Raw genomic sequence first — 22645 nt, 5'->3', positions numbered from 1 at the left:
GTTATTTCAGGCATCTCCCACGGACCCTGACTTAAAAGGGATCCTTGTTCATCCACCTTGGCAAGAATGATCAGATGTGACCGAAAGAACCACTATGTCCCTCTGCCATAGCCCCATCGTGGGGGCTAGGCATCCCTAACCCTCTCCTCAACTTATTCTGCCAAACTTGAGGCTTTTTCTTCCGCAAGCCTTCCTGGTGAGTGGTGGTGACGCCAACTCCAGGAGAGTGTCTTTGGAGGTAGGTTGGGGAAGCCAGAAGTGTCAGCGCACCAGCACCCACATGCCCTCCAGAGAAGAGAGACTCCTCCCTGAAACCCGTGGTGAGGGTCAACGCTGAGGCGGCCTCTGGCCAGGTGCAGACATCCACTCCCACCCCGCTCCTCAGCTCTGTCGGGTTGTCGCGCAGTCGCAGGTCCAGGCTAGGGTTATCTGTGTACAGCTGACTGCAGCTGCGGCTGCGCGTGGGAATAGTGAAGCCAGCGAGGGATCAGCGTTTTACTTCTTTCTTGGGTTTTGCTACCCATCAATAGCAGCGACAGAGGGTCCTCCCTGGCAGCTAGACTTCATAGGGGGCAGGAGTAAGAGCAGGCACCTTATGCTCACTCAGGTCTCCAAGCCTCAGTCTCCCGAATCCTTTGCTGACCCTCCTCCTTATTCCCCTCTTCTGGTTCGCCCGCACGTCCCCACTCCCCCTTTGTGACCAGGATCTGTAAACCTCTGCTCCAACTTGTCGCAATCGCTGTACAAAGGGCTGGGGGCGGGAGTGGGGGGCGGGCGAGGGGAGCTCGACCCGAACTGGCTGTCTCCGCCCGGCCCGGACCAATCCGGAGCGCGCGCGCCCTCCCGCTTGGGAGGACGCTGGGCAGCCGCGGGCCTCCGGGCGGAGCCGCGGGCAGAGCCGGGAGCCCGGGCGAGGGGACTGCACCGCTCCCCACCGCCCAGTGCCGCCCGCCCCCCCGGAAACTGTCCTGCCAGGCCATGCTTCCGTGGGCGGCCGTCCTAGCGCTGCTGCTGGCGGCGCTCGCCCTGCTCCTCCTGCGACCCTGGAAGCGCGCCGTCGGAGCGGGGACCTCGATCCGGGACCATGAGGAGCAAGAGGCAGTGAGCAGAGGCCCCACCGAGCAGTTCAGAGACCGGCGCGAACCGCTCCCCGGGGGCTGCAGCCTCATTTGCAAGCCCTCGGCGCTGGCCCAGTGCCTGCTCCGTGCCCTGCGACGCTCGGCGGCGCTCGAACCCGCCCGGAGCTCCTGGCTGTCGGGGCCCCACCTGCAGACCTTCTGCCACTTCATCCTGCCCGTCGGGCCGGTCCCTGAGCTAGCCCGTGAGTACCTGCAGCTGGCAGATGATGGGCTGGTGGCCCTGGACTGGGTCATAGGGCCTTGTGCTAGGGGCCGCCGGGTCACTAATTCTGGAGGCCTCCCCCCGGTGCTGCTAGTAATTCCCAATGCGTGGGGAAGGCTCACCCGCAATGTGCTGGGGCTCTGCCTGCTCGCCCTGGAGCGCGGCTACTACCCGGTCATCTTCCACCGCCGCGGCCACCACGGCTGCCCGCTGGTCAGCCCCCGACTACAGCCTTTCGGGGACCCGTCCGACCTCAAGGAGGCGGTAACTTACATTCGCTTCCGACACCCGGCGGCCCCCCTGTTCGCGGTGAGCGAGAGCTCCGGGTCCGCACTACTGCTGTCCTACTTAGGGGAGTGCGGCTCCTCCAGCTATGTGACCGGCGCTGCCTGCATCTCGCCGGTGCTACGCTGCCGCGAGTGGTTCGAGGCTGGTTTGCCTTGGCCCTATGAGCGTGGGTTCCTGCTGCACCAGAAAATCACTCTTAGCAGGTGGGTACCTGGAATAGGAATCCCAGCTCTGCCTGGTATGGAAGCAACCCATGGGTAGACGGGGGCAAAGTTCTCACACGGTTTCCAAAGCTGTCCAAACGCCATAATCGAGACAGAACTAGGAAAGTTGGTTTCAAAGCCTCATGGCCGCAGTCAGTATCATTCTACCGCAGCAAAGCCTCCTGCCAGGGCCCCATCAGTCCATCCCAGTCTCTCGTGTCCTAGCAACCGGTGGTCAGCAGAGGCCTGCACCTGACATTTACCACTTAGTCCATAGCCAGATAGGTCAGCAAACAGAGCTCTGGAAGCAATTGCAGCCGATTATCTGTCCAGAATGTTTGCTTTCAGACTCCGAGCAAGGAGGTGGCAGAAATGAGAAATGTGGCAGCATTTGATTTATTCAAATTCTTTAAACTGACACATTTCTAGGTGAGTAAACAACAGTTAGTTATGTGTTCTTTTTGAGGCAAGGCCTCCTGTAACTCAGGCTATATAGCTGAAGGCTCCCTAATCTCCAGATCTTCGTCTCCGTCGTCTAAATGCTGAGATTACAGGCATCAGGCACCACACATCTACCAGAACAAAAAAACACTAAACTTTCAAACCTCCAAAAGTAGAACAATTTTAACACCAGGCAAACTGTTCCACAGAAAACACTTGAATGACATTTCCAGTCTTTCCTAAGAGATGGCAAATGAGGTCAGAGGCATGCTGGCAACAAATAGAAAAACTCAGGACATGGGGTCAGACCTAGCTGGGTTCAAATCCTGAATTTACAGAAAATTTGCTAGCCCCTTTAAGACTGACTGACTTCTCCTTTAGGTAAATGAAGTTAATAATAACACCTCTGCAGGTGGTTGTGATTAAATGAAAAGGCAAGAATCTGACTGGCATCAGGTGGTGGCAATTAGGGTTTTTTTTTTTTTTTTTTTTTTTTGCCATTTTTACCTCCTCTTTTGAAAAGGTCAAACCCTGAAGCTGAATGAAAAGTGAGAGGTGCTGCCATGGCAACTCAGAGGTTTGGTACAAAGTATTCTCATCTAGCCTAATTGCCATAGTTTCCACTACAAAATGACCACCATCAGTGTTTACCATAGGCACCAGCCAGAAGCTGGGTAAGGGAAACGAAGAGGAAACCTGTGCCTTTGGGAACCACCCTTCCCGATGAAGTCTGGGGTTGAAAACTCAGGCATAAATCTAAATTCAGCTGGCTGAGGCTAGATTAATCTACCTAAAGGACTGAGCTGAGCTGCTCACGCTGGCTTCCTTGTGACCCTTCCATGCCCTCTCCAGGCACCTCCTCTAATGCAGTAGTTTGCAGGCCCCTATTGGGGAAACCATCTAGTGATTAATTGTAACCCTGTTGTTTCCTCTACCATCAAGCACTTGCTAGGTTCAGTTGCTCCAGGTGTACCCGGCCAAGGTTATAACACCAGGCATGTACGTCAAGATAAAAACACAGGTGCTAGACAATAGTGGCCCATGCCCTTAATCCCAGCACTCAGGAGGCAGAGGCAAACCGATCTCTGCAAATTTGAGGCCAGCCTGGTCTACAGAGCAAGTTTCAGGACAGCCAGGGCTACCCAGAGAAGCCCTGTCTTGAAAACAAACAAACAAACAAAAAACCCACAAAGGCAGTGAATGGGATAAGAGAGTGGTTGGCTGTGGAAGAGGTGTCACCTCTGGTTTGGACAGTCTGAAACAGTGAGTTCTCTCAAGATGGACCTCAGAGGACACAGGTCATGTGTTCCTTGAAAAGGGTGGAAAGTTGAATTACAGGGAGAGCTATCTATCCCTGTAGAACAACAGCTGTGAAGTCAAATGGCAAGACTGGTGGCAGGTGTGACAGAGACGGAACGATCACCTCTATGGAGAAGTAAAACACCTTCGTTTTATTTGAAAATCTTCCAGTTTTAAATGATGGCCACTGTATGGAAGGGACTTGGGAGGCTGGAGAGATTGCTCAGTGGTTAAGCACCATTGCTTTTAAAGAAGAACCTGATCCAACTCCCGGCACCCACAAGGCGGCTCACAGCCATCTGTAACTCCAGTTCCAGGGGAGCCAACAACTTTGCATGGGCACATGGTACACATGTGTACACACAGACAAAACATTCATGCACAAATAAGTCTTTAAAAGGGGGGTGTTTGTGTGTATGTGTGACAGAGAGACAGAAGGGGAGGGAGATAAGGGGAAAGGGAGCAAGGGAGACTTACTTCATTGTCACAGAGATCCACCAGGCCTCTGCCTCTTGAGTGCTGGGATTAGAGACCTGACCTGCACCACCAGCCCTAGTTCAAAAGGCTTCATGGCCAGACTCTGGCCTGGAGACTGTATCCGCAGTAACTTTGCCTGTCTTCTGATGTTCTGACTTTTCTCTCTCACTCTCCCATTCACCTGCTGTGTGGCCAGGTATGCCTCGGCCCTGGAGGACACAGTAGACACGAGCAAGCTCTTCAGGAGCGTCTCCCTGCGAGAGTTTGAGGAAACCCTGTTCTGCCACACCAAGAGTTTCCCCATCAGCTGGGATACCTACTGGGACCTGAATGACCCACTCCGGGACGTGGATGAGGCTGCTGTACCTGTACTGTGCATCTGCAGTGCTGATGACCCGGTGTGTGGACCCCCAGACCACACTCTGCCCACGGAACTCTTCCAAAGCAACCCTTACTTCTTCCTGCTGCTCAGTGACCATGGAGGCCACTGTGGCTTCCTTCGCCCCGATCCCATGCCAGCATGGAGCCACGAGGTCATCTTAGAGTCCTTCAAGGCCCTGACTGAATTCTTCCGAATGGAAGAGAGGATGAAAGGGCTGACCAGGCGCAGGACTTCATTCTTAGGGGGGCGGCGTCGCTGGGGAGGCCTGCAGAAGCGAGAGGCCTCCCCCTCTTCCAATCTGGAGGAGATCTTCAGCTGGAAACGTTCTTATACCAGGTGAGGCTGGCCTGGCAAAGCCCTTACACCTTCAAGAAAGACCCCAGCAGCTGGAAGTCTGAGGACTGAGCTGGGGAGCTCTGCTGCTCCCTTCTCTCTAAAACTGACTATAGAGCTTGAGCACACTTGAGAGCTGCCCAGGCTCTGGGAAACACATTCCTGCTCAGCCCCTGGTCACTGTCTCCTGTCATCAAAGTCACAAGCCAAGTAGCAGCACGGGCTAACTAGACTGGTGTATGTGTGTGTGTGTGGGGGGGGGGATGCTAGCTGTCCTTGCTGTGACTCCAGGGAAGATGAGCTTATGCAAGTCAAGGGGTGGTTCTGTCCCACATAAATAATCAGCTTGGTGACTCTGAGTCTCGGGCTGGAGCCACTTGGTACAGAAAGGACAGGATGTTTGTGTCTCAGCTGCCCTCCCTCATGTGCTCTGCGGTTGTGGTTCAGCTTTAAGTTCTGTATCAGCAGCTGGGGAAGCAGGCTGTCAGAGTTGCCTAGCTCTCCCCAGTCTGAGAAGGCAGCAGAGGCAGGACATGCTGGGCTGAGGCCAGCTTGGTAAGAGCTGGCAAGGGTAGACTGTGATTCTGTCCCTGCCTCTCATGATGACTGGGAGCTCCAGGGATGAGCTAGCCCACCCCTCCAGCCTGGGCTGAGCCATCTCCCAGATTATTTTCAGAATGGGAGGTGCTGTTGCCCAGGGTCTAAGAGTTCTGCTAGCCCATGGTTGTGGTAGCCAGGTTACGCCAAATATACACTGGGTTCAGTTCTGATTCAGGAGATTCCTCCAGAGAGCTGCAGCCAGATGTGTTCCTCCTGAGATGTGACAAGCAAACCCTCATAACAGGATTTCTAACCACTTCTAGTGCCAGCTTGTTCCCTTTCCAGAGTCAGGTGAGAGATCTGGGGTAAGAGGAGAGAAAAATCCCAAGAGCTTGATGAATAAAACCCAGCTAGCTATTTATGAGTATCTCACATTACCGCTTTGTCTGCTCAATTATTCAAAAGGCAGGAAAGCTGATTTCTGGATCCAGCCACGCAGCCACTAAGTGGGTGTTTGGTTTTATGAGGAATAATGCTGAAGACCAGAGGACAATAAGGTATAGCACACAGATTGACTTACATAGCCAGGATTGTATTAAGCATTTAAAAATCATTTTGACAATTGGATATCGGGGTCCATGTGTTAAAATTCAAAATCAACTATGAAATTATATATATATATATATATATATTTGTGGTGCTTGGATCTCAATTGCTAGGCAAACACTCTACCACTGAGCTACATAAATCCAGCCCAGAAATTACTACATAGACCAGGTTGGTCTCAAATTCCTAGATCTACCACTGGAATTAAAGGCAGATGCTAACCCACCCAATCTTCTACTCTTATTCTTTTAGATTAAATAAACTGAACTAACTCCAAGATCCAATACAGACAACATCCAATTTTCTAAGGCACATATCCTGCTGTGAAAGGTTTTCCCCATTTTCTCTACCTCCAGCCCCCTCCCCCACACCCTTTTCTGGCATTCTTTCATCATTTCTGAGCAAAAGAAATAAAAAGGAACTGAAGTCTAAAGAGGAAGCTTTCTGTCGCTGGTCAACCACAGTCATGGCAGAAGGTTTACAGGGAGGGAGGACTATGGACTATTGGCATGAGGCCACCCAGCCCTGCCCCCACATCTAGGACAGGGATTTCAGTTAATTAGGGTCTTGCTGTTCCCATATGCATTGGATCCTCAGAAATAATGGTTAGCTAAGAAGCAGGTGATAGTTCAACCCTAAGGCTTAATGGTCCCTAATGGCAAAAATCTGAGCTTTTTTCCCCCCCTTGTTCAAGCAAGCTTGCTAGGGAGGGGAGTGTCACTTGCAGTAATTTTTTTTTCTTTTATGGACCTAGGGGTTAAACCCAGAGCCTTGCACATACCAGGACCCCAAGCCCCACTGATTTAACCCTAAAACATTGGCCCTTCATGCTCCTCATACAGGGTATCCTCACACAGGGTATTCTCAGACAGCAATTTTTTATTTTTTGAGATGGCATCTCTCAAAGTACCAGTGGCTGGCCTACAACTCACTATATATAGACCAGGCTGGCCCCAAACTCAGAGATCTGCCTACTTCTGAGGTGGGATTAAAGGTGTGTAACACCATGTCTAGCTTGCATAATTAAAAAAAAAAAAAACAACAACCTTTTCTGTCCATTACTACACAAAGACCAGGGCTGAAGACTGGAGATGAGGGCTTATTTAGCATCCACAGGCCCTGGTCTCAATCCTTAGCATTGCATATACCTGTGTGATAGTTCACACTTGTAATCCCAGAGGGGTAAGCAAGAGCTTCAGAAATTCAAGGTTACCCTTGAAGGAGCTTGAAGTCAGCATGGGCTACCTGAGACCCTGCCTCAAAACAATAAAACAGAAAAGCAAACAACAACACACACACACACACACACACACACACACACAAATTAGGGCAAAGTGTCATCTTTACCAGAAAGTGTGACTTCTATTGAACAGGAAGGGTTTAGGTGACCCTGCCCCTCACCCTGATTGGGTCAGTTTGGGTAGACAGCTAATCACATGTCACAGTCGGAGGAGAGCCAGGCACACACTCCTGAGAAAGTGTGGTTCTTTGAACCCAACAACAAAACAAAAAAAGAAGCTTTAAGTTTGAGGAAGCAACAACAAACTCCAAGAAATACCAGTGAGTCTCCATATGGGTGCCAAACATGATCCTCACAAACCTTACTGTGCAGCCTTTTTTTCTCTCATTACTCACAGCACCTTCAAAGGGAGAAGATGGGCATGGGGAACCAATGGCTCCAGGAAGACTTTAGCAGGGGGAGTAGAGACTAAACTGAGGGGTCGCTTTGCCTGTAATCCCAGCCCTTGGGATTACAGGAAGATCAGAACTCAGGGTCAGCCTCAGCTGCAAGGCTCACAAAACCCAAAAATAAATAAAGCATCTGAGACACAAATGGAGGTGGTGTCCCCTGTTTCTACCAGGGACTCCGAGTAGAGGAAGCAGTTAATTGCCTGTGAAAGCCTTCTTTGATTTCTGCTAAATTCTTACTGCTGATAATCAAGAATATACTAAGGGACTGGGGAGATGGCTCAGTGGTTAAGAACGCTGGCTACTTTTCCAGAGGAACTGGGTTCAGTTCCCACATGGCAGCTCACAACTGTCTGTAACTCCAGCTTCAGGGGATCCAATACCCTCACACAGACACACATGCAGGCAAAACACATATCAATGATCAGTTTATAAAAATAAATTATTAAAAAAATAGGATGAGGAAAATCGGAAGAAGACAACATTGACTATTGGATTCATGTGTATCTGCACACGTGTGTACACATGTGCACACAAACTCAAAGCTTTAACAACTCTCATAAAGACTTAGCACTTATATAGAAGTTTCTAGTGGCTGGAGACAACAGTATGAAAAACAGAACACCACAATTCTCTTTTGAGAAGACATCCGTTTTGTGTAAAGACATCCTTCCTAAGACCCAAATGCTGTTTAAAAAGAAGGCTTACTCAGGAACTGCTGTCTTGGCTTCATGTATAACCTCAAAACCACCTGCATCACAGCCGCCTCTGTGCTCATCTTCCACCCAAACCACAGGATCCTTTGTCAGCCAGACACCCTCAGAACCACCGAGGTGCCTTCCTTTACATGTGAGCACGCAAGTGCACAAGCCATTGGCTACTCTTATATGTTAACAAGGAGATTGTGCAAGGCCAAAGTCAAGCCACAGAGGATGACATCAGAACATTTCACTAGTTATCATGGCTTGCTTTTAGGTTTGAGAAGGTAGACCAAAGGATTCTAATGTGCCCAAAACTGCAACAAATGCTTCAAACTAGCAAGTCTTGTGTTTTCAGTGAGATATTCAAGCTAAACCGCTCTTTGGCATGTATGACAGTACATTCACTAAGACCTGAGAATGTCGTAGGTCCAGATGAAGGTCTCTTTTTAAGATTTATTTTTATTATTTATATATGCATATATATACCACGAATGTGCATACATATGTATGTATGCATGTATTTACGTTTGGGGTGGGTCATTGGTCCATGTGCAGGTGCCTGAGGTGAGGCAGTGAACTCCTGGAGTAGGTGGTTGTAGGCTATCTCATGTGGGTGCTGGGAATGGAAACTGGCAGTGCATGCTGTTGGCCACTTAGCCACCTCTTCTTTGTGTTTTTCCTTTTCTTGGTACAGCTTTGGCTGTCCTGGAACTCATTCTGTAGACCAGGATGGTCTCGAACTTGCCTCACCTGCCTCTGCCTACCAAGTACTAGAATTAAAAGTGTGTGCCATCACTGCCCAGCTTGTTTTGTTTTTCAAGACAGGATTTCTCTGTGTAGACCAGGCTATCCAGGAGGTTGCGATAGGAGGTATTTTGAATTTGAGGCTACCCTGATACAATAGCAAAACCCTGTTTCAACTACCCACTCCCTCAAAAATTGAGTGAACCTAAGAGATATTTTATTAGTTGCCTCATAGGAAAAGACTGAAATTATACATGAGCTTTAGTATGTAAGGTGTGCCAGGATCTAGGGAGATATTGAAAGATCACAAAAGTCTTTTTTCAAATCAAATTCCTCAGCCAGAACCCAATCCTCTGACAAAGCTGTTCCTGCTTTCATATCAGACACACTGAAAATGGTGCAGTTAAGAAGCTTCACAATGGTTTCTAACTGAAACTTCTTTCTACTAGACAGACGATGTATGCAGGTGTGTGGGTCTATGTGCCAGCATGTCCCTGGGGAGGCCAGGTCTCCCTCTATTGGATGTCCTCACATTCAGTCACTGAACCTGATTGGCTTGACTGGCCAAGAGACATCAAGGATCCTCCTGCTTTCATTAATTACCCCCTCACCGACTGCTGGGGTTACAGATGCAAGCCACCACTGCACCTCGCTTTCATGTGGGTACTAGGGATCCAAACTCAGGTCCTCATGCTCAAGCAGCAAACACTTTACCTCATTGAGCCATGTTGAGACCCGAGAGATCTCAGTGATGGGGCTCAGACCTGAACCCAAACTATTGTTTGGTGGCCAGAGGACCTCAGGTGTTTCTGTTTTTCGAGACAGGGTTTCTCTGTACTTTTGGAGCTTGTCCTGGAACTCACTCTGTAAACCAGGCTGGTCTCCTGAGTGCTGGGATTAAACACATATGCCATCCCACCAGACTTTTATTTTGGAGACAGGCTAGCTTCAAACTGTAGTTGAGGATGACCTTCAACTTGCCACTGTCTCCTTCCTAGAGCTGTAATAGTCATGCACTGCCACACCTGGTGTACACGCTGCTTAAACTGGAACTCAAGGCACAGTGCACAGGAACTCTTGTCTTGAGATAATATACATCCTCAGCCTCCACACCCTTCCCCACTGTTTGAGACAGGGTCTTTTACTGACCTGGAGCTTGTCAAATAGGCCAGTATAATGTCAATGCTTTAAAACAAGTTAAAAGAGGGCTGGAGATGAAGCTCAGTGGTAGCACACTTGATTATTATGTTAAAGGCCTTGGGGGTCAATGCTTAGCGCCATTACCATTTAAATCCCCATACTGAGCTGGTAGTGGCACTCATCTAGCACTATACCTGTTAAGAACGGAAATATCTTTATGGAAAAATTCACTAAAAAAAACTGCCTTTAATCCCAGCACTTGGGAAGCAGGGGAAGGTGGATCTATGTGAATTCCAGGCCAGTCTGGTCTGTATAACAAGTGCCAGGACAGGCTCCGAAGCTACACAGAGAAACCCTGTTCGAGGGGAAAAACAAACAGAATGGGGACTGAAAAGATGTGTCAGTAGTTAATAGCACTTGCTTTGTCTGACATGGTGGCACACGCCTTCAATCCCAGCACCTTGTAGGCAGAGGAAGGTGGTTCTTTCTGAGTTCCAAGCCAGACAAAGTAGCATAGAGAAAAGCACTTTCTGTTTTTCAGGGAACCCAGGTTCAATTACTGGTACTCACATGGTGGCTCATTAAGCCTATAACTTCTGTTCCAGGGAATCTGATGCCCTCTTCTGACTTCTTCAGGCACCAGGAATATAAACATACATGCAGGCAAAGTATCCATACACATAAAAATAAATCTTAAAAAATTTTAAAAATGAGCAGACACTCTGTGTACTAAAATTACTTTTATTACAGTTGATCTTTTAAACATTTCCTTTGCTATGATACAAAGGATACTTACAAACAAAATATTACATATGACCTGCTTTCTTTCGTTCTTAAGGTTCTGACAACTTGGTAACAGCTTTAAATGCACAATCTATACAATTAATACAGGTTATATACGAACTATAAGGTATGCTGAACCAGAAGAATACTGACAATATACTGTACAATAAGCCTTACCAGTTAGTGCTGTGGACCATTCTACCAACAGGAAAGTGCACACCTGCAGTCACCTTTATCAGCTGGTGCTGACAGCGAGGGAGAGGCTTCCTCCTCATTGCAACCCTTGGTAAGCCTCCACTGTGGGCATCTGTCTAGTCTAAAATTGGAAAGGACTGGTTTTACTAAAAATTACCCACTGTTAAAAGTGTTAGGATCCTATATGATAATCTCTTGCCCCGACCACCCCTAATCTATCCCAGTTTTAAAACGACCATAAGTCCTTTTGTCCACTATGAAAACCCTACAGGCTCAAGGGCTTTAGGAAAAGATGAAGGCTGCCATAAAGGAGGCAAGTAACCAAGCCAAAAACCTAGGTCTTGCAAAATCATCATTTTCCCCTTCACCAAAGGGAACTAGAAATGTACAAATTCATTGATGAACCTCAATGATAACATATCAGTTAGCTGATAACCCTCATTTATCAGGACCTGACTTGTGGGAATAACTGAATAGGCTGTGGGTAACATGTTTTGTACAAAACATTTTGCTTAGTTAAAATATTCCCTTTAGCCACCAAAGCTGGTCCCGGGCCTACAGGTGTGCATTTCTCTCTCAATGGTCTACTCAAAAATGATAAGGTTACAGCTTTTTTTTCCTTTTTTCTTTTTTTTAAATTTAAATAAAAAAGCAATTGACTGAAGCATTGTCTTTTTTTTTTTTTTTTTTTTTTTTTTAGGTAAATAGCAAAAATAAAAATAAAAGCCAGCCAGCCCTGGCATTTGCACAAATAAAGCAAATGGAATGCCACGGCCCTTAAGAAGTTAGTAGAAAGTCTGAAGTGAAGAAAATCCAGAGAAAAATCATGTATTTCCTTCTTTTAAAAACTTCTACATGTGCAAAAAAAAAAACAAAACCAAAAAAAAAAAAAAACAAAACAAAAACAAAAAAAAAAAAAAACCATGCTGTTTGAGGAAAACGAAAAGAAATGAGTATATAAAACTAAAAATATAAATAACGTTTGGATGATTCAGTAAAAGCAGAAACCAATCTGGGTTATAGAAGGGTTATACATTCAAGATGCTTTTAAACCCAGTGGGATAACTTATGTTTAAACTGTGTTAATAGTTAACTTTAAAAATCTCAAGTTTGTTCTTAAATCTTCACAATACAAGCAAAGCTGTTTAAAATATACACTATACATATTTCTCATAGTCTCTCCAACCTCATTAATGCGCATTAGACTTTTTCATATACTAAAAGGAGGGGTTCTCAAAGCTAACTTGCTCATTATAACCTGCATTATTTAAATGTTTTATATGGGTTAAAAACCTTTTCAGACTTACATAAATAGGATTTAGCAACACAAGTGTTAATTTAAAAACTCTAAAGCATTTACAAATAGGTTGGAACAGCCTAGGGAAGTTATGTGCACTGTACTTTAAAATGTTATTTACATCAGACCATTATTTTTGTAAAAATTTCCCTAAAAAATTAAAAAAAAAGAGAGAGAACCTATTCTAAACTAACAGAGAAGGATCATAAAAAGTAAACTAAGAACAAAATTATCTCCTAATGGAAACCCCACACATCCCTCTTCACGTGGATTTTACTCTATGAAACCACTGTGACTCCTAATAGGCTCTTCTATCAAGTGTCAAGATAATGTGGTAAAACAGTTTGTAGGTAACTTACTGGCCAAGTGGACTTGAAAAAAAAAATGCTTCCACCTTGTCTCTGGCTTGGGTTACATGTGTACTTAACTAGAGGGGCAATCTAAATAGGCACAATTCCCATTTAATATAGAATAAAAGACAAAATAAAGTTGTTAGGAAGAAAGGGTGATGGTTCTTTGAAAGTATGAAGTGCAAGGAAGGACAACAGCACATGTGGAGTGAATGGGAAGCCAAGGATAACAGCATGGCAACACCCCAGGGGCAGCCAATGCCCTTAAACGGATACAACTGTTTATGAACCCCAAAAGCGCAAGAAGGACTCCATACCCACACTGTTATTTGAGACAGAGACCAACCAAACTGCAAATACTAGGCAGATGCATCTTTCAAAATTAGAGAATTTGCTTGATGACCATGTGAAATTTGTATTAACAATAATGTTCATGCCAAGGTAATGTTATTTGTGGGCTAAGAAAAAGCAAAATGTGCCACTGAGAGAAACCTGTTTCCATATAACTGGTCTTCATGCTTTCAAGTGGCTCTAATATACCTTGGATACTAAGCCAAGCCATGCAAAAGCAAAGAGTACATACTTTTCAATAACAATGGTATCTCATTTCTAAACCACTGACTTCAAAGTTGCCATAGAAACATATAACACAATACTGAAAGCATACAATTGAGGGTTCATGGATTTTTAAGAAATGCATTTCCCTCATCTATGTTCAACAGTCTTTAATATCTTAGCTACAAGGCATATCAGAGGAAGGGAGGTTAAGTGGGGGTAATGTCACGGAACATACGGAATTCTGGAAGTTGGAAAAATGTTCCAGAAATGGGATCAATGTGCCAGCAATAAGCATAGTTCATTTCATTTTAAAATTCAGTTAAAAGAGCCCATAAACAGTCCCAAACCATAGTTATCACCTGCATAATTTACATAAACATTAACACACTTGCACTTTATAGACAAAACACTCTGTAAACATGGCCACTGGGGGTGGGAGACTCCCTATACCGCACTCATGACTGAAGACATGTAATCATCATATTAAATAAAAGTACTTAGTTTCAAAAGATTCCAAACCTGACCAATGATTAGCTCCATTTCTCCCTGTTTAACAACATTTAAGCATTAATTCTAAAAATGTCACTTAGGATGGTTTCAGGGTTATATGCTAGAACCACAACTAGCAATGACAGCAACTTCTCTCTAGCTGGCACAGACCTATAAACTTTAGTACAAAACCAAAAAAATACAGAAACTAGGTCAATTTGTTAGCTACATATTTACAGATAATTACATGATTTTTCACTCATAATTGTTAAACTACAAGTGAAAGGAAACTGTGCAGGTTTAATTACCCGTACTTTTTTGGGGGGAGGGAAATTCTTGAGTATCAAGATACCCTTTTTCATTCATTGAGAAGTCTTACCTTCTCTTCTCTCCACATTTCCAACTACCTACAGATGTAAAGGTTATTATATCCAGTGGGCATTGGCTGGAGAGGATTAACTTTTTCCTCTGTTTCAGTAAGAACCCCTTGTATATTTAAAAGCAAAGCAAAACAAAACTCCCAATACAATATCACTCTCTCTCACACACACACACACTCTTTAAATTGCTCGAAACAGTTAACAGATATGGTGACATAGTACATGGCTCCCCAGTTTGTGTTCTGTTTCTATTTAAGGTACTTATTTTTGCATGGAAGGGCCGTGCAAGTTTCAGAAGCCTGTAACAGGCAGATATGGTACATATTTCTTATATTTATAATCTGAAGGCCAGCACTTATTTGAATAAAACTTTGGAAATCTGAATATAATCAAACAGGGAAAAAAAAAGGCAATACAACTTTAAAAGTGGGCTACCAGAATTCAGCAGAAAATATAAATGCACAAAAAAGGAAGAGTTCTCAGCTTCACTTTCTTTTTCTACAGTGTTTAATAAAAATTTCTTTACAAATTAATAGTTACTTCCAACGTAGATCTACTGTGACTTCATAAAAGTGCAGACAACATAACCAGACAGCAAAACAGACTTCAATCAGTAGTCCTTGCATACAAGAGGCACGTATGCTGAGTGTACAGCACACTCTTCATCCTTTAAGGAATCCGAGGGTGGGAATTTCCAGTTCTTAACTAAAGGTGAGTGCCTTTTAAAAGGCGATGCTAAACCAGGGAAGGGAGACTTCTGTAACAGGGGAACAAAACAAAACAGAATGTGTTTATCTTCAATAATGTCTTGTATTTTGATAAGCAGCTCAATGATGAAAGCCCAGATTTTGACTCTGCTCCTTAGAGAAGGCTCTATGTAAGTGAGAATTTTTCATCTGTATAGCAGATTCACACTTAGTATAGCTTAAATATATTATTTTTCTGACTTTAATACATATTAGGACACTTCACATTCTGAACATGAGTCAAATGCAGAACTATAAAACATCCAAAAGAAAGGGTTGCTGTGGCAGAGCATGGTGGGTCACAACTATAATCCCATTTCTTGGGAGGCTGGGACTGCTAGGAATTTGAGGACAGCTTTGGGTAAACATCAATGACCAGACCTGAAAGGGTTACAGAGCAAGACCCTGTCTCAAAAGAAAAGAAATGAAAGAAAGGGGTGTTATGTTGGACCAAATCTCAGCTTGAATAGTAGTGGCTCAGAAGGTATGGAAGGTGCATAAGAACTTACTATTAGCTAGCAAGAATAGTAAGTTAAAAGGAGACAGCCCTTGAAATCAGTATCATGCCTTCTTTCCCAGTGACCATCTCCTGTGATTTTACTGTTTAGGAGAACTTTAGGTATGTTTTAGTAGTAATTTCTTTCTTGGAACTTTTGATCCTCAGCAAAATACACAACTAGTAGTATTGAAAGTAAAAGGGAATAAGAGAGGATCTTTGCATCACACTAAGAAATCCAAAAAGTCCATTAAAAAACGTGACTCATTGGCTTTTTTACCTTTGCAGAAAATCACCACCAATGTTCTTTGCACAGTTCACTTTTCTACTGCTCATATGTTTTATTGCATTGTAAAACAAACTCAAAGAAACACCAACTGGCTCCTTCCCAATTACATTTTTACTACACTGTAATTTATGGTTTCACTTTACTTAACTTTCTCCTCACTCATACAAGTGTTAAGGGATTAAAAAAAATACTTCATCTACTAATCACCTTCTCATAAATATCAGCCCAGAGCAAAAATACACACATCCTTGCCTTAACAGAGGGTAAAGAAGTAAAAAACAATAATAAAACTCAAAACTGAGCCCTGGCAGACATGTATAGAATGAGTTCTATCCATCCATCTATACACACAAATAGACACTCATATAATATATATATATATATTACACAATATAAACATACAAATGAAAATAGCTATACCAAAAATGTGCATATGTACCAGTTTTAAAAAGCCAGTAGATCATGGTATAATACAATTCATTTCCACTTGTAAATGGCACAAATGGAGAAATGCAAAGATGTTCAAGTACAACAAAGTCACTTTTATAGGTGAAAATAAATCATATTATTCCAGTGTCCAAAACAATGTAGTCTATATGTTTAAAATGCTAGACATTTACAGAAGCACAAAATTGCTAAATTCTGCCTTAAGATCTTGGGGGGAAAAAAATAAAACAGATGTACACAAAAAGTTGTTAGAAGCAGGATGGAATCTCCAGGACAAGTTTCTTTAGTGTTTTGAATGTTATTTACTTGATGTGCAGGCAGTCAAAAAAAATCACAATGACTATATGGGAAGTTCCACTTACTGGGAAGGCCTTGACTTGAGACAAAGTGTGTCACCTGCGGGTGTGACTTGACATCCAGGACTAATCATGTCTAGTTACGCAAATGAGGAGAAGGACGGGAGCGCTCTAAAAATAACACGCTTTCAGCTAACATTGTCACACAGTGCAAATACTTTCTGATGCTACAATTTAGGGTTAGAGATAAGTTTAAAAGTTATGTGCAAAAGTGGGGAATTTAAGTAGGAATAAAATATCTTAATGTATGAGGTTTTGCATTTTTAAAATGCTGACCCCAAGAAAGGGAGAACAAGAAACATTTCCCTGTCAGCCTCTGAATACCAGATATAGATCAGTAACTTCTTCTGGTGTGCTACACATGTTCTCCACGCTTTTCACTTTCTTAAACACACATGAGTGAATAGCTAGGGAGAAAGTGGTATTAATTTGGTCAAATGTTGACATTTCCATCCCCCCCACCCCACCCCAAAGTACTTGCCCTATCTTCAGGGCATTTTAAACCCTTTCAAATTTTCCTGCTACAAGTTTTTACTGTGACAAAAACCCTGCCATGTACAAGATTCCTCAGAAGTTAATAGCTCACAAACATATAAATCTATTAATTTTAATCATTTTGCAAATCAGATGTGTTTTAACTAAATTGATGGTGTAATCATGACCTACATGGGAAAGCTGGGTGCCACACATTAGATAAGGCAGAAATCCCTATTGGAGATGGCAGTTAGTATTCAGTCACACTAGTATGATCAAAGTGGACTCAAAAACTCATCTAACCAAGTGACGCTCATAGCTGGACTATAATATGTATCTCTGGTAGTAGTTTGGAATTTTAAAAATTTTTAAAATTCATGAAGAATAGTTTTTAATGGTTTTATAAGACCATCCTATAAAAGATGGTCTTTGCCTCTGCCTCCGCCTCCCAAATGCTGGGATTAAAGGTGTGTGTCACCAGTGTGGCCACCCAGCAAAAGATGGTCTTTTATAGTTCTGAACAACCTATTAAGTCTAAAGCTTTCCCTTATTTCCTCCAAATACATAGCAGTTTCAATTTGTTTGAAACTCTTGAATAGTATTTTGAATGCAAAAAAGACAGAAAACTAAAAGAACAGCCCTTTTCATTAGCTATACATATATGTTTACCTAAAAACTGATGTAGAACATGTTTACAAGTGTGTGTGAACTCTGCCATCAACCTCCTATTAGTTCTCAAAGGATCTATATTATAGCATCTTTCTTCCCTTTGTAAGACTGCTGAAGGCAGCCTTGAACCCCAGCCTTGAACTGCTACCTCCCAGGTGCTGGGATTATAAGCATGTGCTACCATACCCTAATCTAATTTTTCTTTTAATTAGTGTCAGAAACTCTCAAACTAAGGTTAGAAATTCCTTGAGGTAAGTCATGGAGATGGGAATGACATACCTGGACCAAACTTAAGATGTGGTTAAGAAAAAGAAGAACTTCAATAGTAGCAGATGACAATTTGCTCACTAGTTTGTTCTAAGTATGATTAAGTGTGTTCTTGCCCTCTAATTACATGAAAAGCAGGACCCAGAGTTAGCAGCAAGAGCTCTTCAAGACAACTGAAAAGGGAGCAGGACAGTAACTTGTAAGAAACGCTGGTCTGTCACTAAAAATGGCATTACCCCTTACCTACCTCCACCTTAAGCTCTACACAAAGCAACCAGAGGATTCTAACTAGCACTGACATAGAACACTGGATTGATCCTTCATTGAAGAAAAGACAGAACACACTCCCCAGTTAGTGTTCCCTGACTACTATATAACTTACTTTTAATTTCTGCTGTTTTCTTTCACTCACCAATCTACCTTAGTTTCTTTCTCAGTAGTATTTTAGCACTAAGCTAGAGACTTCTGAAAGGGAATTTGCTATTGTGTGATATAACATGGACTAAGATGGTCACTAAGTCTCAATGAGTTTGTAAGATACTGCAGCAATAAAAACAGTGACTAAACACAAAGGACCTGCAGATGAAGCAACATCTACAGTGTGAAGATTAGTCAGCAGCTGATAGTCATTGGCTCAGTGACTCCTGGTGGCAACTAAATATTTAAAGAACTGACTATTGCTACTTGTAAACAGGAAATCTCATAAGCCAAAAGGGGGATTAATAAAATTATGCCTATGTAGTGTGATGAATATTCTAATAGATGGCAGTTCACAAATATGGCATCATTCAATTGCCTCTGGCATTTGCTCCGTGTTGGCTAAATGTCTTTGTTTTTATACAAACAAAGCAAAAGTACTGTTTGGGGTCTTATAGTTTGGGTAGCATGAGATATCACTGCATAAGAAACATAATGTCAGGATATACAGGCTTTACCTCCTCATTCCATGCTGAACATATATCTATCATAGGAACTTTTAGGGCCCTCCAACTCTCTGGATTTTCCCTCTGATAGCTCACAGACTTGTTAGTGCAAACCCAACAGAGTTTATGATCTCCTTAAGCAACTCCATTTTACAACAATAGAACCTACAAAATCAGTGACAAACTTATGAAGCACTTAGCAAAGAACTAAATGATTTTCTACCACCTTAAAAGGTAAATACAATCAATCTTTTAATGTTCATGGTTTTCTGTTTTTTAGTCTGAATGAAGTTGAGAAGTCAGACCAGTTTCACAAAGAAAGGAAACACACTGGTAAGGAGTGGAGGTATGTTTCAGTAAGAACGTGTTTCAGTACAGATGCTGCCTGCTGTCAGTGACTCGAAGAATTTGGAATATGGAGGAAGGCTTTACAACTTCCAATAACCTTTTTAGGCTATGGACATCCTAAAGTGATGATTCAGGCCAGTTTGGTTCATTTTATTTTTACATTGTTCAGATAAAACCCCTTCTGTTAAGCCAATTTCTTTTTGCCACACACGAAATTATTTATCTATTCCCACTTTTAAAATTTTCCAAAAGTTAAAGACAAAGAAACAAAAAGCCAACCACAAAAACCCGGCAGCCAAATACTATGACATCCCAATTAGTAAACACAAAACATAACGCTTTACAAAAACGAATAAAATATACCATATGCACTCAGCTTCCACACAGTAGTACCCAAGTGAGGAGGCTGCTGTGATGATGTCTGTAGGCAGTTTCTTTTGGCAGACAGCTCCAGAGGAATTGCCACTTTCAATTACTATGTGTAAGACATGTGTGACCCATTGGATATTTGTGAAGTGACACTCGTGCTTCTGCTCATGCCCTGTTCCGTCCGTCCCCCAGAAGCTGTCCGCCTCAGAGCCTGGGGACTATTGCGGACTCCCATACTGCTACCTCGAGGGACCCCTTGCATTGGCCCTGAGGGATGACCCCATGGCTGGGGTCCACCTTGCATTGGATGGCCCCAACCTTGTGGTGTGCCACCCATGGGATGACCCCAGTGTGGTCCTGGACCCCCAGTAGGATTGTGAGACCAACTAGAAGCTCCTGGGTAGCTGTGGCTGAATGCCTCAGGGGAGAGGTTAGAAAGGACCATGTTACTAAAACCTAGTCTCATGCTTTCAGAGTCAAAAGCTTCAATTTCTCTGGCTTGCCGCTCGAGCAGGCTACGTATTCGTTCTGTGCGTTCATTCTGCAAAGCCAACATCTCTTCTTCAATCTGTCAGGGTAGGAAAATGGAGTGAAAAGATCAATTTATGTTTCAGATCTATAAACTAAAGCAGCAATAACTACTAAAAACAATCAACAGCTATTTTATGGATATATACTGAAAATTATTTTAAAAGACATGCTGGGATTAAAGGTTTTATATCATATAAGATGTGTGTCTGTTCAAACAGTCCAATCTTTACTTAGCTTAAGCTATGCTGGAATATTGGATCCTCCTGCCTCAGCCACTATGCATTTTAAATTATTTTTATTTATGCATATAGGTATTTTGTCTGCAACATGTATGTGCCTGTTACTCATGAACAAAAGAACCCGGTGTCAGATTCTCTGAAACTGGAGTTACAAGTGTTTATAAGTCACTATAAGGGTGCTAGAAAGTGAACCATTGCTCTAACCACTAAGCCATTTCTCCAGCCCCATCTTTTGAGCAACACTAATATTAATAATCAGTAGACCCTGATTGCCAACTCATTATGCAATAGAAAGTTTTCCTTCTGCTTTTTAAATTGCCTTCATTGTTGGATTTGGTGATATGCACCTTTTATCCCAGCACCCAGAAGGCTTTCATCTACAGGTAAATTTTGAAGAACAGGGTTTGGAAGTGTTGCTCAGTCACAGAGATGTGCTGAGTATGTGCAATGTCCTGCATCAAAAAGAGGACAGGGCAAGGGAATGGAAGGGAGGGGAGAAAAGAAAGAAGAGGGACAGCAGAGGAGGTGGATGACAGTCAGGCTTGACAGGAAATGCCCCTACCTGCTCATTGGCCCAACTTTTATTTACTTATTTAACTCCCCACCCCCAAGACAGGGTTTCTCTGTATAGCCCAGGCTGTCCGGAAACTAGCACTGTAGACCAGCTAACCACAAACTCACATAGATCTGCCTAGCTCTGCCTATCGAGCACCGAGATTAGAGGTGTATGCAGCTGTCACTACCATCTGACTTCTGCTTTTATTTTTTAAGACAGGGTCATGCTAATTTGCTCATTATGACATTGAACATGCAGTTCCCCTGCCTTGGCCTCCCCAGTAGTTGTGATTATAAACCTGTAACCCCAGGCATAACTAAAATAAACAAATATTAATTTATTAATTAACAGTTAATATAAGCATACACGTACACAAAAAAAACCTAAGTAAGGCACTCTATTTTTATTAAAAGAACTACATGAACAGAAAACCCTACACGGCAATGGTCCAAAACAATGGTTATTTTACAATCAATAGACAAATACTCACTAGTAATGCACAATGGACTAATACTACATCAGTTATTGTGAATTTACTACTCAAGAACTTTGAAACATATCAATGAATTTGGTACATAAATGACTACCATTTCTCACAATGAATGCCTGTTTAAAACTTCTCAAAAATTTTTGCTACTATCCTTTTAATAAGTCAATCTTTCTCAAACAGACAGACACACGTACACCTTAGTACTTTGGATGGTAAATTCATTTCAGGATTCTAGACCTATTCTCTAATATTTCTGACCAAGAATAAATCAGAAAAAGTAAAGATATGGTATCATGGTGCTGAATGCCTGTAATCCCAACCCTAAGATGGAAACAACTCTGAGAAGAGTTCGAGGCTAACCTTGGATAATTGGTGAGTTCAAGGCCAATTTAAGCTATTAGGAATTGCTTCCCCCAAACCCTCCAAACAGCAATGGTGAATCTAGATGTATAAAATGTGTATTTTTCAGCTTGTGGGACAGGCTTTAACTTTTGTTCTGTAATCTCCCACCATCTGCATAGTTTCAGATCAAAGATGTAAGAATGAAATATATATTCCTGCCCATGCCTTTAATCCCAGCACTAAAGAGGAATATAACGGGAGGAGACAGGAGCTCAGGAAGTAGGAGGCTTGGTGGAGACAGATGCAGTCTGAAGATAACATTTTGAACATTGATAGAGGTGAGAACTCTTTAGCGGCTAGCTGCTTTGCTTCTTTAATCTTCAGCCAAACTTTCTTTGTTAGAACATAAACAAAATATTGCCACAATATTCTTTTGAGTTTTAGAACTCATTTAGAGTTCATTATTAAGCTGGGTGTAGTGGCACATGACTTTAATCCCAGCACCCAGGAGGGAGAGGCAGATGGATCTCTGTGAGTTCAAGGCCAGCCTAGCCTACATAGTGAGTTCCAAGACAGCCAGAGATACATAAATAATAAATAAATAAATAATAGTTCAATATTGAATACTTAAACTACCCAAACTAGAACTAATAAAAGACAGTATTAAGAAAGAAATTTAATGAAACCTCTGTTGATATTAGTAGAGTTCTTGTCTTGCCAAATGCAAGAGCCTTAGGCTCATTTTCTCAGTCCAAAATATCAAAATAAAAGCTGTGGATCTGGGTGTCGTGGTGAAAATCTTTAATCCCATCACCAGTAGAGGCAGAGAAAGTTCTGTGAGTTCAAAGCCAACCTGGTTTACCTTGC

At 43.0% G+C, this 22645-nt stretch overlaps 2 protein-coding genes across 3 annotated transcripts in view; one reads left to right on the top strand and one right to left on the bottom strand.

The window, feature by feature from the left end:
• Positions 1-784: 784 nt before the first annotated feature.
• On the top strand, positions 785-4846 carry Abhd15 (abhydrolase domain containing 15). Its single transcript, XM_051179933.1, has 2 exons — positions 785-1832; positions 4246-4846. Exons 1-2 carry the CDS (start codon positions 979-981, stop codon positions 4769-4771), a joined length of 1380 nt encoding a protein of 459 aa, XP_051035890.1. The 5' UTR covers positions 785-978; the 3' UTR covers positions 4772-4846.
• A 14534-nt stretch (positions 4847-19380) lies between these two features.
• The window catches only part of Taok1 (TAO kinase 1), a 103049-nt gene continuing 99784 nt past the window's right edge, over positions 19381-22645 (bottom strand). For both annotated transcript variants that reach the window (XM_051179932.1, XM_051179931.1), the window contains exon 20: positions 19381-20188. In XM_051179932.1, coding sequence (XP_051035889.1) covers positions 19727-20188 — 462 coding nt within the window. In that variant the 3' untranslated portion in view covers positions 19381-19726. The remainder of the gene's footprint in view (positions 20189-22645) is intronic.

Source organism: Phodopus roborovskii, unplaced genomic scaffold (assembly GCF_943737965.1).
Source record: "Phodopus roborovskii unplaced genomic scaffold, PHOROB, whole genome shotgun sequence".
NCBI classification, from domain to species: Eukaryota; Metazoa; Chordata; class Mammalia; order Rodentia; family Cricetidae; genus Phodopus; species Phodopus roborovskii.
This window is presented reverse-complemented; position numbering and strand designations above follow the sequence as displayed.